Source organism: Haemorhous mexicanus, chromosome 7 (assembly GCF_027477595.1).
Source record: "Haemorhous mexicanus isolate bHaeMex1 chromosome 7, bHaeMex1.pri, whole genome shotgun sequence".
Classification (NCBI taxonomy): domain Eukaryota; kingdom Metazoa; phylum Chordata; class Aves; order Passeriformes; family Fringillidae; genus Haemorhous; species Haemorhous mexicanus.
The window spans coordinates 28,058,647-28,077,339 of record NC_082347.1 but is presented as its reverse complement, the minus strand read 5'-3'; the positions used below and the strand labels follow the sequence as shown (position 1 = coordinate 28,077,339).

The following is an 18,693-nucleotide window of genomic DNA, read 5'->3' as shown; positions in this document are numbered from 1 at the left end:
GACTTCTTCCACCTTTCAAATAGGTTTTAATCTGCTTTTTTTTTGTATCAAAACATCTCCATCTCCATCACTTACATCTACATCTCTGATTTAGTAATACCTTATTTTCTTAATTTATAACATTTCTCCTAATTTTTCTCTCTTTTCCTTTACCTCTCTCTCAAGTTTGCTAGATAGAGTCCTCATCCATTGAGCTCTCAACTAGCACCCATTTCTTAGCTGGCACTCATAAGGTACAAAAGCACCTGGGAAATTTGAACATGCAAAATAGTGCAAATTTTTGTATTTTCAATGACAAGACTTTACTCTTCATTAATGCACTTAATTATAGTATAAATTACTTCCTTTTCTTATTTCTCTCCTTTTGTATATTTATAGACTATTGTTCTGCCCTCAGTAAGTTACTGCCTAGCTGATTGGTGTTTGCTTTTATAGTTTCTCATAAATCACTCCAGACTCTTTATGTGATTCATTATTATTCATTTTATCAATAACTCTGTCACATTGTCAAAAGCCATCTAGAATTATCTAGTAATTATGTTCTCAAAAATAGATTAAATATTTCAGGAACAGTCACATAAAATTTCCCATGTAGTCTCATTATTTGTTTCCTTTGCAATGCATGGGAAATTTATCTTGTTTTTATTGAAAATGCAGAACTAACTTCATAACCTCAGCCATCTTTTAAATATTTTTCACCATTTCTGAATTTCTATTTTCCTTTCCACTGAATCATCTGTGTATTTCTCTTATTTTTCTGTTTCTATCAGTGTGACTTTTTTGGCTTCTTAAACTTTTGTTTAGCAGTATTTCTCAGTTGTTTTTCTCTTCTATATACTATATACCTTTTTATTCAAGTTTACTTGTGACAACTGGGTATATCTTTTCCATATCTTTGCCTTCAAATATATTGGTACCGTGGTCATGTTATTTTTGAAATTTTACTCAAATTAAGTTTTTGAATTTTAAAAAGCAAATATTTTTATTCCAGCTTGAAATAATTATAGAAAAATTCACAGGGATATTCATTCTTTCTAAATGCAACTACTAATACAATTTCAAACACAGTTACCAAAATCTGTAAAATGTCACCTGGCAGAACAAAGGTCTGTTGTTTTGGATTAGGCACAAGTGTGAATTAAACCTACCAAAGCTATGGCTCATGAGATGATCTAAGTTTATATCAGCACCTGAGCAATATCTCAAATTTACTCCACTATGTCTGTAACAAAGATGTCTTTCAAATATATTTTCCCTCTCTTTTTTTTTCCCTCCCCTCAGGCCTCCCCCTCAAGGTGCTTTGATTGAACATGAAGCAGTTCTTTAGAAGGGCATGGCCAATTTTAATTAGGTTAAGAGGAGGGTGATAATTCTGGAATTCTGTTTATTGAGATGACTCAATGTTTCTGGTTTATCTAGAAGATAAGCTTTAAAGTTGTTAATTAAAATGCTCTTCCTTGATGTGAGTTGCACTTTTCCTTTCGTAGTTTTTCTTTTTCAATCTATTTAAATTTTTTATAAAATCAAAACTGTCTTTCAGTGATGCTTACCAAGAGAAATAAGGTGCCTGCCTTTGTACTTTTATCTGTTTTTTTCTTAGTTATTGAGTTTTACAGACAATACCTTTTTAATTTTTTTTCCCTTCTTCCAGATTGGGGATGCTCTCGTTGAGATTGCCAGCAATATAATGTTGGTGGATGACCACGTGTTGTGGATGGCCCAAAAAGAAGACAAAGCCTGCACCAGGATTGTACGATGTGTGGAACAGATTGCAAGTCAAATACTGACCAGCAGGATTCAAATGATATCAAAGGTATTTCAAAAAATTCAAAAATGTTTTGTAAGATTTTTTCTCTTGAATTCTATTTGCAAGACATTAATATTTTTAAAATATAACCTGCGGTATTAAAAAGTGGTTTTCTTTGATCAGTTTTATTTAGTGGGACAATATAGTGCCCACAACAATATATTTCTAATGTTCTTACTATTAATTCAGTTTCTATTTTTAAAGCCACTATAGTTATGGCTTTATTTTGAAAGGTCCAAGTTGAGTGAGTGACTGACAGCAACATGTCAGACCATAAAAGACAACAAGATCCTTTATAGTTGGAGGATTTTAATATGACTTACCAAGAAGCTTCTGGGCAACTATTGTTTAAAGTATGTAGAAGATTATCAACAAAGGTCTATCATGTCCTAAACATTACCGATTTGGGGATAGTTTTAGGTTTTTTAGAAGCAAGCTGTACCTGTTAGAAATTTTTTTTTTTTGCTCCTTGTCCTCCATCTACACAAGTGTGTCACTTGGATACTGAGAGGTTCTCATTTGGAACTAAGACATTGTCTTCTTGTCAGCTTCAACATCTAAATAGCAGAAATACATCTGAATCAGAAGCTTGAAAGGTATCCTTTTAGGAGTTTAGATAAACACTTTAAAACCTTAACATTCCTTGAGTTAGTTTGCTTGCTTGCTTTTAAAAAACCTTTATTCTTTGCTCAATTGTCCACTGCATTTACACAAAACCACTATTTAAATGTGAGCTCAGGTACAGACACAATCACAGGAATAATGTATAAAAATAAAATCAACCAAAAAAAAAAAAAGAAGGAATTACAGACAAGTGAAATAGAAGAAGTCAAATAGCATAATAGCCTTAGTTTGTGTTTTTAGAAAAGCAGTCTTTCAAACAGAGACAAAAATATATTGGACTGTTATTTAAAGGAAGATTTTTATTTAATTCTAATTTGCATAAAAGAATCGAATTTGGTGAAACTATTTATATTAACTGTGTAGTGACAATAATGTAACTTTTAGAAGTATTTTGCAATGTGACAGCAAGGACATGCTGTTTTATACATGCCTTTCTTTTAAATGTCAAGTGCAAAGGTTGGGTTTTTTTCCTTTCACTGCTCCAGGAACATGCTGACATTACTGAAAAGAGTAATTCTAGGTACTCAGACTTCAATATGTGTCACTAACTGTTTTGCCATGCTTTATTTTATGGTTTTCTGTAGGAGAATAATTTACTGTTGAGTGCAATTTGTAAATAAACAAAAGCTGCGGAGTATTTCTGGTGTCATCTTATGCAATACCAAACATGTCTGTTCCTTTGGGAGACCAGCCAGGAAACTGTCTCACAGAAATCACATATGCTTTCTTTATTTTAGAAAACAGCAAATAAAATACCCATAGCTTAGGTAGCCAAAAATTTCTAGTACAATTCCAAAGGAAAAAAAAGAGAAACTCTTTAAACTGTGTCAGCCATATAACATTGAATCATAGAATCATTTAGATGGTCAAAGATCTTTAAGATCATTGAATCCGACCATTAATCCAGCACTGCCAGGTCCACAGATCAGGAAACAATCTGTGCCTGGAAGCAGAAACCATATAGTTCTGTCAATGTGGCACCAGTCTAAGGTAGTACACCTGTTTTAACAAGAGCTGTTTGTCTCATGCACAGGCCTGTGATGAAATGAAAATGCTAGTTTAGGGGTAGAGATGTATCTCTGCACCCTGCTGCAGTCTCCATCTCCTACACTTCACTTTGCTGAAGGATAGGTCACAAATGTACCTGTAACATGGTGTTGCCTTGAACTGTTTAGTGATGTTCAGTGCTCTCATGGAACAAGATGTGTGAAAAGACTCAGCCACTAAATAGCTAAGAAGGTTCCTGTTTCATTTCTTAGCTACAAACCACATCCTTATTAATTTTTTAAATAGTTCTTAAGCCTGGTGTTGCTAGCTCACTTTATAACTCTATTGTATTAATTCCAGATTCCATTGAAGCTGGTAATGATGGAATTGCAAAACTGATATAATAATAACTAGTGTAACTGATAGAAACAGATCTATATCTGTCTATAACTGTGTATATGTGTATATATATATATATATCTCAGAAGGAAAGATGGAAGCAAACCCACTATGCTGCTGTAGAATCCTGTATCCTATTTTTATTCTAGTTCTGTTTTCTTTCTCACCCCAAGAGAATATATATACACACATATATCTGTGTGTAAGTGTGTATACAGGCACAGTCCTTTATTGAGCTTATGCAGTAGGCACACAATGCACATACAACTGCAAGTATGGTTAATGGGTTTGTCACAACTGTTCTCAATTTTTTCACAGGTATCTCGGAATATTGCTCTGGAAGCCTTCATGATCAAGCCATCCAGTTTCACAGGAATGACTTGCACTGCCTACCAGAAAACATCTGCAAACTCCAAGTCAGTGACTCCTGATTTGGGAAGATGGGAAGTGAATCACAATCCTGATCTGTATTTGAATTTCAAGTGCAACACTGGCAATCTGGATGGCTCTTTGGTGAATTCTTCTACCAGGGTAAGTCCGTAGGATTATGAATTTAAGTTATCTATTTTATTTATTTAGTGTTTTCAGTAGCACCTTTAGGCAGAATACTGATTTGTAAAATGAATATTTTATGTGTTGTTAGCACTGTAAACTTGTTAATAATTTCAGCATGTAAGTGGGCTTAAACTGGTGTATTGAGTGTGGCATATTTTGTTGTGCTAATGAATATTCCATTGATACAATCAGGCAGAATGCAGGATGTGAATAGAGATGAGTGAATGTCTTGTTCTTTCTATCTCTGAGTCCAGTTGTGGAAAGTTTTCTATGTGTAAACAATCTCTTCAAGTCAATTTGGAAATACTTTTTTGAGTGAGGCACTCTCACGGGGTTTTACATTGCAGAGATGTATTTTACCTTTACTTTCATAAATAATACTGCACTATCTTCTGGACTTCATGCTGAGGGAGAGTGTTTTGCTGGATTTTTGGGTAGTAGCTGAAGAAAATAGTAAATAAGCCTTTTAATAGAATACTCTGTTGTAATCAAATAATGAAGTGTAACAATTAAATTTTGATCTAGCAGGAAATGGAATTTTGTATTTGGCTGAGCATGTTATTAAATTTAAGTATTAGTGTTGAATTTTAGCTATTCTCCAACTGAATCTCAGTTTAATAGGCTTATTTCTTGAACTATTTACTATGACAAAATGATGCTTCTCTGAATAATATTACTGGTTTATTGAACTTGAAAATATTTTGATTGAAGTTTGGTGCATTTTAATCTGTATGGACTATGCAGTCAGTTATACTTTGTACTCCCATGCTCTTCTGCTAAAAGGAGTCCATAATGGAAAAATATGTTAAATTTGTTTTCTTTAATAGAGTTAATTTTTTTTTTTTTCTGAGCACTTTTAACATGTCTGTCTATAGGAAAAAGAAAGGTGTCTCTGAAAAGCAATGACTTTGCCACCCATAAGGTGAAAACCAAATGTCAGAGATCTAAAAGACACAAGATTTCTTCAACAAGAAATCCTGGAACACTCTGAATTGTATGGGATAGTATTATTGATACAGAAATATATATGGGATTGCAAGAATGGGAAAGCTTTCTTTATTAGCTCTACCAATATATTTTGTACTTCTTTAGAAAGTACCAACATTTATAGTAAGTTAGTCTCTTTATAGTTGAATGGTCAAGCAGTAGTGTATCTCCCCTTTTATAAAAATCCTTCTATAATTTCAAGTTTCTCATCTCTTCTATCAGCATATTTATCAATATGTAGAGTAAATTATACCAGTTATTTGAAGGCCCTTCCTAAAATGTCAGAATGTCACCATAATAATCTCAGTAAAATCTTTCCTTGTGTGTGAACCTACCTGACTTTATACAATACAGAGATGGGAAATTCTACTGATGGTACAAAGAAGCCAGGAGAAAGTCAGCTTATTCCCATGCAAAGCCACTTTGATGGATGTAATATATATTCTGATGGAAGTGGCTTTATTAGGTGGATCTCCAGCTCTCACCTGTATGTGAGTTTGGAAAGATTGTAAGAGCAGAGCACGATACAGGAGATTATAGACTCAGCTAAATGTTTGTTACATTGATTTAGGTTTTAACATGGAGGTGTACTCAGGCTTTAAATGTGGTGGGGGAATAGACTGGATCTATTCCTCTAACTTTAAAACCTTTAAAGCAAGAAGTTTTAATTCACTGCTCTCTGAAAGTTTTAGGCTAACCACTCCCTTAATTCATTCTGAAATTGATTACATTTCTTCACTGTTGAAGGGAATGATATATAGAATTGTAACTGATAACAGAAAATGGGATTCTTTATCACCATCCACTAGCAAAATTATTTCTATATTTGCTCATTGGAGGTAAACCTACTTGATTGTGCTGTGGAAAGTTTAGGAAAATAGAGAATTTGTTCTAAGGTCAGAATTGCTTCTTTTATTATATCTGACCTTTAGAACTTCATCTTAGATGCTGAGATTACTCTCTACAGTCTTCCTCTATTTAGCATAGGATTAATAATGAAGAAGAAAAAACATCTAATTAAAATCACCAAGTAGATGTAGCAATCACAAATTTAAATAACTTCTAATAAAAATGTGAAAATTTGCTTTAGAAGCTTGCTAAAAGAGAATATTCATATGTTTTTGTGTTAGAAAATGTAGCCCTCTTCAAATTTATAATATTGTAAATCATCTGCTCACTAAGCAAAACAATTGTTTATGTTATCTGTTGTTAAGAAATTTCACCAATCAATTAAAAAAGTGAATCCTCAGGAAGCAAAGTGTGGGCAGTGGAGGGGAGAAGGCTGATATAGGTGATGAGCTTAAGCTTTCTTGTGAATACCATCAAAGCTTTTGTAGCTATTCATGGTGATCTTCCCTGGCAATGGTAGGAAATTGATACATACTTAGACAGTGGTTTTCTGTACTTAAATTAACCTGATCTGGTTGTTATGGTATGGAACGCCCCAAAAAGGGTAAGAAATATCAAAAGTTAAATAAATAAGTAAAAAACAGTTTTAAAAGAATAGACTTTGAAAATTAAATAATTTAAAAGACACTGGAAAGAGGGTCATCATTCAGAGAAGTTCAGGACATAGCTGTTAAAATATATCTATGACCACTTATGGTTCAAATATGTTTATAGAACAACTTGCAGCGTTTTCAGATACCCTCAATTAAAATATTATTGCAGTTTGATACACAAATTTTTATCTTTAAATCTAATTCCCACTCTGTAGCCCCCTGCAAGTTTGGAAAGAATAATTTTTCACTGTTGCAGATCAGATCAGAAGTTTCGTGTGGTAGGACTTAGACTCAAATGCCTTCTCTTAGATCCCATTTTTGCTATTAGCAGGGGGCTTTTGCTGCCTGACTGGACTCTACTGGGTGGGGGAAAAAAGGGCAAATATATATTCTGAATTTTTGTTACAGTATTTTGACACACTGGTTGTTTTCCTCTCTGTTTAAGAAGCTTTAATGGGATCCTCCCACCCTGGGTCCCCAGACTGAGATCTTCTCAGGAATGCTCCTGAGGCACAGCTCTGACCCATGAGCTGTCTGTGGTCTGAGGATATCACAATAATGAAGTGATGATCACACACCAACCAGGCTGCTGTACATTTGAACTCAGACAATGTGAGAATAGTTGGTGGAATTTTAGTGCCATTCAGCACAAATCCAGTGTCTGGTTCTTGTTTGATACCAGACCTGATGCATACTTGGAACCTGATCTCTGTTCCAACCAGATTCTGCAAAATACCTTCAGTGTGCAAAGATAATCACCTGTACAGTCTCTGACTCAGTAAAATTCCTTCAGTACAGAATGAACCTTTAAACTTCCTGTACCATGGAACAAAATGTGCAGTTTATGGTAGACTGTAAGTTTGGTATTTCTGCTTCAACTTTGAAGGATTTCCTTAACATAATTAACACTTTCAGCTTCATTGAAACTGCTTGTCAAATGAGAAGTCTATTCCTATCTTAAGTGTTCTCCTGACACACAAATGAGTTGGAAGTGAGGTTTAAAAATTTCAGTAATGTGTATTTCACATGTAATGTCTGACTTCTGAGTTCTTCAAGATAGTCTCCATGCATTCCATTCAACTTTTCAGTTCTGTTTATTTCTTCTATGCCCTGAACCAGACTGACCTTTAGATTTGTCAGGTTGTATTACAGGTAGTGTCCATATGAAGAAATGGTAAAAGTTAAATTGGTACCAGACATGCTAACCACAAAAACAAATTCTAAAGTGCACTGACAAAATATTAAACAATTTTAGAAATATTGTTGTCTCGGATACGTACTGGAAAATATACAATCTGTGTAAGAAAAGGTTTTGTCTTGCATAAAATAAATTTTGATTGTCAGAGCATAGATGTAATGTATACATAATGGTAAATTCACAGGTAAAAGTTCCCAGGAATGGAGAAAAGAACTTAAAGATTTCCACCAAGTGATGAGAGTAGGATAAAACACAGACTTGAAAATCCAAAAAGGAATTGTGAATGGAAAAATTATTGTTACTGATATCACGAGGTTGCTCATCCATTTTAGGATACCTTTTCCCAGTTTCAGAATGCATGTGTACAGATGTTTTTCAGTGCATAAAGATCAACTCACAAAATTCAGAATTCATATAGTGTATAGAATTTGTGGAAAATGTAATACAAAATGCTTATACTTTCTGTAATTTGCACAGAAAATAGCTATTATTGATTTTTCTGGTTCAGTCTACCAGACTAAATGTTCCCCACTCCAGATCTTCTTTCATTCCATGCTACATTAAAAACAAATACTTTTCAGTCTTTTGTTGAGAACATTCATGTTAATATTCAATACCTACATACATCATATTAAGAAAATACCATCCAACATAGTCAACAAAGTACTTTTATCCTACAGTATGTCACAGTATATTGTTAGGATAATTCTGTATTTTTTTTCTAGCATGTAATATCCAGTAGGTTGATAGACATCATAAATGGAGCATGAATTATGTTATATCATCATTTCCATTGTGATGGCCTCTAATTTCCCAACACACATTGCTTTTTAGAGATTATTGCAGCACTTTCCTCATCAAATATGATGAACTTTGAGTATGTTGTATCATACACATTAGAACAAGATTCTAGTTTTTCCTTTTTTTCTCATGCTCTAATTTTCACAACTGCAGAAAACATACAATAAAGAAAAAACTGCCAAGTAAGCAGGACACCAGCAAACAAAACTTAGTTTCTCAGTTTTATATGTATGGCATATTACAGAGTAACACTAGGCAGAGTGTTGGAATACCTAATGTCAAAGCCCATTTTGTTTCAATACATTTTGCAAAGATTAAACATCCAGACCAAGGCATATGATGTTATACATCAGAATTTGTCCTCTTCCCTTCCCTTTGGGAAAAACTTTTTGCCCATTTTTCTATTTTCTCAATTTTCTTTCCATGTCTTAGTGCCCAAAGCATTTTACTCTTCCTCTCTTGGATAATGATATTATTTGAAAAATCTGTCCTGGTAACTTACAAGAGAGTTTGCTTGGGTGTAAATTTATAAATGGATTTTACAATAACTAATCTAAGACTGTATTTCCCTTTTCTCTGTGATTACGTGGGTACTATCACAAAGCTATAGCTTAATGTGATGTAGGCATTTTCAAGTTTGTTATATTTTACCTCCTTCATCCTTATACATTTATTCTACTTTTGAAAGATCTTTTATATATAGTTTTAATTTAATCCTGTAGTGGTTTTAGTAGTGATTTAGAACATATCCAGACATACAATATCTATTTATTCAATATTCTAAATAATTACCTTCATTCTAGTTTTTGCATTCAAAAAAGGATTTTTTAATATTTGTCCTTATTCTTAGACATAATGTCTAAGGGTTATCGAAAAATAGCTGTTGGTATCAGTCTTATTACAGCCATGGAATACTTGTTTTAAAATAAAATTAAAAATAAGTAAAAACATTTAGCAGTCTAATATATAAACTAGTATTTTCTATGGAAGTATTAATTTGCTTGCAGGTGGGTTCAGATTATACACTGAGTACTAGCTGTGGAAAAAGTTGAAATATCTGTCGTTCAGGTAATTAGAGGGTTTAATTTCAAAATCAAAACCAGTCAAGAAAAACTGTAACTCTCTTTTTCTTTCCAGTATGTTCAAATCACATTTTTATTTTGACACCACTTACTACTATTCCTTCTCAAATAATGACTTCATGTATTTATGCCTAGTATGACACCTGCAAGGTTTGTAGTTTGGTGTTCTGTGTTCAATACATCTTCTTTTTTCTTTTCTCTGTACGTGCTTCTGTGGCCTTTTATAATATGGATGTTCATCCTGCACTTACAGATCTTTCTGAAGATTGAGAAAAATGGAACAGTGCCCAAATATTATTAAAGCATGTGTGAAAAATGTCAATTATCTTAGGTATACAGAAGTGTTTCTCTAATTCTTGTATTGGCTTATCATGTATTTTACCATCTAGCCATTTAGTCATTCTCCCTTAATGCTATGTACAATTTGGAGCCCAAACTTGTATGTCTGAAGAAGTAAAAAGAAATATGAATAGCTTGAAGTTAATAAATACATGGACAAAGAGACTGGGAGAATTAGCAACTTGTACTTGATGTAAAATTGTGTTATTTGAAATCACATTTGCTTTCTTGTGAAACAAACTTCTGTTCCTGGACACAGGAATATTACTGTTTTTATGTATGCTGTCAATATATATCTAGGAGATGTGCTGCCACTCTCTAATCCACAATGGCTGAGTGAAAAACAGACTTCTGATTTTCAGCTCCATTGCTCTTGTTACAGAAGAGTTATCTTTGGGATTTCCCAAAGGGCATTATAAGATTAGTTTCCTTGTTATAAACTATCAGACTCCTTCATGTGCATTCTGCTGTTAAATAGTAGTTTGTACACTAATTAAGATAAACCACATAACAAAACCCCATTTACACCATAACAATTAATAACACAGAGCATCAGTTGATGGAACATATTTTATGTTAACTTGATGGTACAAATGTAATAATGACCACGTAAAATGCTGATTGCAAATGCAAGTTCCAGTTCTGCATTGATTTTTGAGGACCTAACCCCCTAATTTTCTCATTATATAAAATAAAATGCCCATCATTTTCTCATGGTATAAAAAAAAACTTTTAACATTTTTATAGAACTCCCTATATAAGTTAAGTATTTGCAACTGTTCTTTTCTAAACTCTTCTTTTTAATGTTTGTTTTATTTTCCCAGAGGATGATTGATGCTACATAATAGAACATGCATCAGTATCCAATAAGTAATTACATTTTGTTTCTCAAAATCTTTTCCACTGCATGGTTGCTTAGGTAATTGATTGTTGCTTATTTTAGAGAAGGCATTTCCAATTTCTAAACTGATAATTTTAGTAACTGTGGAAGTGTGTTTAGAAGCTCTTTCTTCCTTTCTTCCTTCCTTTTTTTTTTTTGGTTTTTTTTCAGTGTTGGTTTGCTGGCTTATATTGGTCCTCAAATAGACCAGTGGTAACAAAGAGTTCACTAAAATAGATTGATTATTAGGAGGTGATATGGCTGGATTTTTTTTCTTGAATGTGGATTCTTTTCCTAGAAATTCTTGATTGTTTCCTGACATTTTAGTCCCCAGCTGTATGTGATAATCTGAGGGAATGGTCAAAAGTCACCTCCACACAGGTGAGGAGACTGCTTTGGAGGAGTCAAACCCTGTACGTGGTATAAAGGTGCTCACACAAGGGTAGAGCCTTTCTCCTCATCAAAGTGACCCCATGGGCTGGGACTTCTTTTCAGAAAGATGCAGCAGTGTATGAGGTCATGTATCAAAGATTTTTGAGTGGGTTTTGGTTTTATGTGTGTAGAGGAATTAATCTGAGTGGTTTTTTTGTGTAGGAGTTAGGGCGCTGTAACTGCTGTGTTGTAGGGGCTTTCCCAAGGATATGCATACATGTGTGTATCTCCAGACAATCATTTTTGAGTATGTAGTGGAAGTTTTCCAGGAAGTGGGTGTGTTATCTCTGTGTTTTTTGCACAGTGTAGACCTAGGGGAGTAATTAGGTAGAATACCTCTTCAAAAGTGACTGATGAAGAGACAACTATACCAGCAAGTTGATTCATGGAAGGACTAGAACAGTTCAGAGCTGTCTTTGTGACACAGGAACTGAAATTTCAGTTAAAATATTTCTGCCAATATTGCCCTGTTGCTTGCTGAAGAAATTATTTAATTGGGTGGTGTTGTTTCTGTGGTTTTGGTGGGCTTAGCTGGGAGAAGAAGTTCACCCTTGATTTCTTTTTTAGTTCCAAAAAAGAAAAAAAACATACTTGTAGAAATCTCTAACATTTCTTTTTTGGATTGCAGGATTTAATATTTCCGTATTTAATTGACTGTTACCTCTTTGTAGAAATTGTGAGATGTGTTCTGTGTCATGGTGAATTCAGAAGTACTTTGTATAGTCTGCCTTGTCCCTAAAAATAGATATAAAATTCAGTTAAGTAAAAAATCTTGCAGTAGTTGTTGTTGATGTATTAAAGTGGTGTTCACTTAAAATACATAGATTAATTTTTCTGTAAGATTTAATTTTAAAATTATTTTAAAACCCAATGTAAAATTCTTGCAATTTTTACTGTATGAAAAGAGTGATAAATTGGTAGTCATCTAGGAGCATATGTGCACATACACAGATGTTTATACAATTGACCTGAAGGAATGGCCTGAAGTTGTGTTAGGGGAGGTTTAGATTGGATATTAGGAAAAATTTCCCTATGGAAAGGGTTGTTAGGCATTGAACAGGCTGTCCAGGGAAGTGGTGAAGTCACCCAAGTGACTCAAAAAATGTGTTCAAGACTTTCAAAAACAGCTCAAAAAACATGTGCACATCATTTTGGGAAATGGTTTAGCAGTGAACATGGCACTGCTGCATTAACTGTTGGACTGGGTGATTTTTAGAGGCCTTTTCCAAACTTAACAATTCCATGTTTCTCTTTCATGGTTTTGAGCACTGGAATCCTGCTTTCTGTGAATATGGGGTTAGCAACAGTTGTTCTGGAAGGATAGTGCACATGGACAGGTAATAATACATGTTTATGGTGCCTAGTAGGTATTTGAGTTTAATCTATTTTCTGAACTTTGAAAATATCTCCTAAAAATAGTACAGTGGGAAAATAAAGTGAAGAGAGTGAGGCAAGGGGCAGAGGGGTGTTTCAGAAGTAGTAAACTTACTAGAATCAATTTCCTGAGTTTACAGTTCTCATGAGATCATTCCCTGCTATAACATCTAGTGTTGGAGTGTGTGGGAAGAGGGAGAGATTTTCGTGGTGAGGGAGGAGGAGTAAGTTGTTTACTTGGGCTTTTTTTAACAAAAAAAACTTTGACAAGACTTGTGATACTCGGAGACTTAGTGTGACTATAATGATTCATTCTTGTCTGTCATTTTAGACTGTCATGTGCTACACTTTGAAAATAGCATGTAAAACCCCATGACTACTGTCCCAGAGGGCATCTCTCAAAGTTGTGCATAGGATTTCTTGAGCCCATCTCAATGAAAAATTTATTTTTTAGCTAAATTAATGTTGATATGCTGATTCATGTTTATGCTGTGAGCTCTTTCTGCATTATTGATTTATGTATGTTTGGCATACTATATATCAAATATATCAAGGAAAGCTTGTAAATTTGTTGAACTATAATTGAATATAGTACAGATGTTATAATGCCATTATTTCCTGACTGTGAGTTATAAGAATCCCATTTTTTAACTTTCATAGTTCTATATAAGAGTTAGTTCATTGTTCTAAATTATTGTTATTGTGCTCCCATAATGTCCCAGAAAGTGAAGGAACTTACAGGTCTTAATTGAGTTTCCAAATCATCAGGGAAGGAACTCACTATTTTTAACAGTGAGTTTAACTAACCAGCTTAGTTTGTAATGAAACATATAAGCTCTGCTTTACAGAGAAAGGACTTCTACACAGATATTCATTGTTTGACTTCGTACATGGACAGTCATTCTTTGTGAAGTTCATTGGCTTCATGATCTTGTTTAGTGAATGAAACTCATACACAGCTTTCTTTTGTTTCTGGGAAAACTTCATGATGAAATAAAGAGGGATTTCCTTAATGAATTTGAGAAAAACAAATGGGTCTGAACTCTTAATCCAGACCTTTTACTGCTTTCTTCTCTTGGCATCAATGAGTAACTAAAACATAATTTAAAACAATACTAATCAAAAGTTACAATTGTTCTTAAAATAGCTAGAAATGTTCAGTGCTTCAGTAGGAATCTTGAATCTGTTGTTTTTTCAAATGCTAGTGAAAAGTGTTGAATTTAGGGATATAGGAAAAGCTGCAAAGGGTCAGTCTATAATTCCATTTTGACTTGTTTCTTACCTCTGGTAGGAGTCTAGTAGGTTGGAAGCTTTGGGACTGAAGTATATATAGAAATGGAAATGTAGTGGTACATCTCTCTTATATGCACCTTGTATGCCTCATGGATTTCCTCAGTATCAGACTGTATCCAGAAGATGGTCAATACAGGAAATTGGTTCCTTTTTTGGGAAAAAAATTGTCTCAACTTTTCATACATCTTAATGGCTTAGGTCTTATAGTCTTAATGGTCTAAAGCATCTTAATGGTTTAGGTCTTATCCAACCACACTGGATTTATGTGTTCACTAAGCTATATTATGTTTGTTATTCTATGTAGAAATAGTTATTTTTCTTAATGTGCCAAGAATGCACGTGTACCAACCTGAGAACAGGAGTGATGATAATTGTTAAAAAGTCCACATCCTCTCTGTGGGCATGGGAATACATACTTATACAATATCACACTACAGTCCTGGAGTTTTTCTGCCATTTATCCTTGTACTGAATTTTTTTCATACACCCTGCATTACTGCCAAGAAGAAAAAAAGAGGAAAAATAAATTGGCCAATTGTTTTAGCTCAAAACAGGCTGTAGGCTATAAATTAGGATAGACAAGATAACAATTCTTCTCCTAAATGTAGGTTAAAGCCCTTCAGACCAGAACTCTGATGAACCAGAACTAAAAACCACAATGGCTAATTGGATATGTCCAGGTCGTACAGTCGATGTAACAGCTGTGTAGTGTATGCTTCACTGAGCAGCATATGCTGCTATTTTAAAGGAAAAGAGTAATCTTTGGACTTGACACTTGAAGAAAAAAAACTGGATTTCTGTGACTTTTTATTGCAGAAAGTCTCCTGTGTTTCATAAGCTCTGTTTGATCAGTACTGTGTAAAGTGTCTTAACAGGTTCAAAACTCTTACTAAATATAGTCTAGCAAAGTTGCATGTAATTATCAGAGTCATTGAACTGGAGGGTTATTTACAGCTATGTTGTGGTTCTTCAGCCTTTATCACTGCACTTCTGATGATAGCAGTCATCTACAGAAATGCCACCGAATATCAAACACACTATTTAAGTGGTACTGATCATTTAAATGTGTAATCTCCTAATTTCCACATAAAATAGAATTAAATATGTATTCCAAACTATTATAAAACTCCTGTTCACCAGAACTATGGTTTTCAGTCTTGTGCACTTTCAGAGTACTTCACTGATTTGGCATCTATATTTTAATCCTTACTTTTCAGAAATTTCATGCCTCTTTTTAGTGAAGTCTGTAGTAAATAAATGACTATGGACAGTATATGTCAGAATGTATGTAATATATTTAAAGTTCATTTTACCCTTTGAGTTTATTTTAATTCTGTCAAATAACAAATCCAATCAGAGGGGAGCATCAAGCTTCAGCACAAAGCTTTCCTCCACAGTGCAACTACAAGAATTTCTGTAAGGAAGGAACATTCAAAGAGAATCAGACGACTGGGTACCTTTTGCTACAGTTCTTCTCAGTGTGTTGGCTCTTGGGAATTCATTAATATGTGGAAAATCATTCTAGACATAGTTGAAAACCAGCAGTGAATGTTACAATCTATTGATAATTTACTTTCTGCAATAAATACTCAGAAAGCCTACTGCTGTACTGTTTGGGCCTGATTTACCCTTGTATAATCCCAATGAAATCACTGCACTGAAGTCTATATTTATTTTGGCTAACAGTATGTGTATTCCTGAAAACATCTTATCCCATTTTTAGCACTTTAAAAAAAAACCCAAAAAACCAAACATAAAGTGACTAGGGCACTATTATTTATTTTCATTTAAAAAGCACGAGTATGTTACCTTTTTCATTTAGCATTAAACTCAGGTATACTCTAATATAACTCAAACTTCAACCATTAGCAAAAATAAGATAACTCAGACACTACAATCACAAACTGGTAACCAGTTGCTTTTTGTAATCATCTACTAATCTTTGATATGTGGTAACATATTTGTTCAGGTTTATGCTAGTACCAGTTTCTCTACCTGCAATTGCCCTGGTAATTCTGTTTCTTCTACACCACTACTGCCACTAAGAAGAATAAGATACATAGATAATGCTGATTTTCTTTCAATATGCTTTCTGTTTTCAGGACATTTGTACAGTCAACATAAGCTACCATGTATTTGCTGATTTCTCAGTATCCTTGAAAGTGCTACAACAGTAAATCTGTTTTGCCTTATATTTCAGTCCAATGGGTAATGGGATTTTTAATAATTATTAGGACCTGAGAATAAGCTTCCTTTAAAATGAAATGGGTCTTCTGCAACTAGGAAATGGGTAGGAGAATCAAAAATGAAATATACCTTCTGTAGGCAAAATGTGCAGATGTGTCATGTGAAACTGTTATGTAACCTGAAGAGTCAGGGAGGAGATGTTTATTCAGCTCAGTGAACAGATACTGGAGTGTGGTTCAAAACTTTAGGACACTAAATTAAACATCATCAGTGCCAGAAAGGAACAGGCTACAGATTTCACATACAGCTATGGTGATGTCTTCATGCAACTAGAAAGAAGAAAAAAAGTGCAGGAAAATTCTTCTAGGACTAAAACTCTTTTTCTCCTGCTGCCATTATCTTTGCTAGTAGGTTCTTCTGTGCTGCTGTGAAAGCATGCCATGATTATTTACAAACAAGAACTAATGATATGAACTCCATTTTAGCAGTTGGAAGGGTTTGAAAGAGCACAAGCCTCTCTCGTCTGTAGGTGTCAACATGTAGATATTAAAATAATGCATCAAAATTGAAATAGTGTCAAAAAATGTAAAAAGTAATAAGCTCTGAGCTGCTGAAGTTATTATCTTGGAAATAAGTTTCTAGTGGCACTCTATGCGTGATTTCTTCAGTTCCCTTTGTAATCAGTTTAAAGGTTTTTCCTACATGCAGACACAGAGAAAAATTAATCTGAATGAGTTTTGAAAGTGTTTAAGTGAAACTCTAAGTAGGCACCCTTATCCAGAATCAAAGTAGTTTTGACTCAGTTCAGCTGAATTGAATTAATTTAGAAATTAATTCAGCTAAATTGAATTAAGGCCACTTAGTTATGAAGGAAGGTATCAACAGGAATGCCTAAGTACAGTTCATTAACTTTAAGACTTTTAATAACTTGTTCTAACTTTTCTTGATCATCACTTACACAGGCAAGTGATCTTGATTATTCTTAACACAGGTACACTCTCCAGATTTTCCCTAAGATTTTCCTGTGGAGTGTCAGAGGCTCATTCTACAATACTTCTGCCATGTGGAACAACTTTGTCTTTCTTTGCTTAATCAGTATTAAAAATATATTTTTCCTTTTCCTCTTTCTCCATCTCACCTTGTTATTCCTGCTAGTCATGTTTTCATCTGTTAATCCATGCAGGAAGGACTGTCCTGTCATTGTCCCAGTAAGAAATTAGTATGTAGTCAGTTTTCACTGTGGAACTGCTTACTGAAAAGTGCTGTATGCTTTTTGTCCCATGGCATCACTACAGCTCAAAAAGCTACTTAACAACCTGAAGTGGACATTTGCAAAATGCAATGTGCAGAATTACTGGTGAAGCTTCAGAGCCTAAACACATGCTCAGGGTGATTTGCTTGGCAGTAACATCTTTGGGATGTCATTATCAACAGTTTCAAACTGTTATGTAATAGTAGCTGTTTTAGCAGGCCCTTTTACAGTCCCTTGCTCCCTTGTATTAACATTAATTTTAAGAAATACCATGAAAGGATAAAAGAAAATAGTCCAGGGTTGATTTTTTGTGAGCTATGAATGGCAACAATGTGAAAATGCAGTAAATATAAATTTACTGCAGTTACATTACATAACAGGGTCATGCAGGCAACCCAGGCAAAACACAAGCTAAAATTTAGTAAATTTACAAATTAATTCCTCAGATTTTCTCTCCATAAAGTAAACAAGCATGCAAACCTTGAATGAAGCTGAATGAAGGAAAACTTCTCTGTGAGGAGCCTCAGGTATATAACGCTTTCATAAATCTGTTGAGGAGCATGTCAAGACAGCCAGCTGCTTTATTCATCTTATCTCTGTTTATATTTTCCTATAGTATTGGCTCCTGAGTACATATTTTGTAGTACAAGCACATTATAACCCTTAAGCAGCAAGATAATTGCTTAGAGCTGATTCAGTCAGATTGTTTGTTGGAATAAATCCTGCTCCTTACTGCCTAATCACAGGAAGCTTTGCAGGCTCTGTGGCTGTTTTGTAAGGATTCACAAATCTCATACTCTTTGAAACAAATGTCTGCATTTTCAGGTTTGTAATACCTAACTGTGTTCAGACAAACTTGGAATTTCTTGTATTCCAACAGGTTGTGAGGCTTGCAGAATAGGATGAGTCAGAGGAGAGAATCCATCGTAGCTGTACCCATTACCAGTCCAAGTACAGGAATGTGACAGTAGTAAATCCTGATTCAGTCATTATT

General features: G+C 34.2%; 1 protein-coding gene across 1 annotated transcript in view; it reads left to right on the top strand.

The window, feature by feature from the left end:
- Positions 1 to 18,693, top strand: part of LOC132329967 (adhesion G protein-coupled receptor A3-like) — a 255,248-nt gene that overhangs the window by 141,110 nt on the left and 95,445 nt on the right. The window contains exons 11-12 of the mRNA XM_059851706.1: positions 1,652 to 1,813; positions 4,136 to 4,348. Of these exons, the coding sequence (XP_059707689.1) occupies positions 1,652 to 1,813; positions 4,136 to 4,348 (375 nt within the window). The remainder of the gene's footprint in view (positions 1 to 1,651; positions 1,814 to 4,135; positions 4,349 to 18,693) is intronic.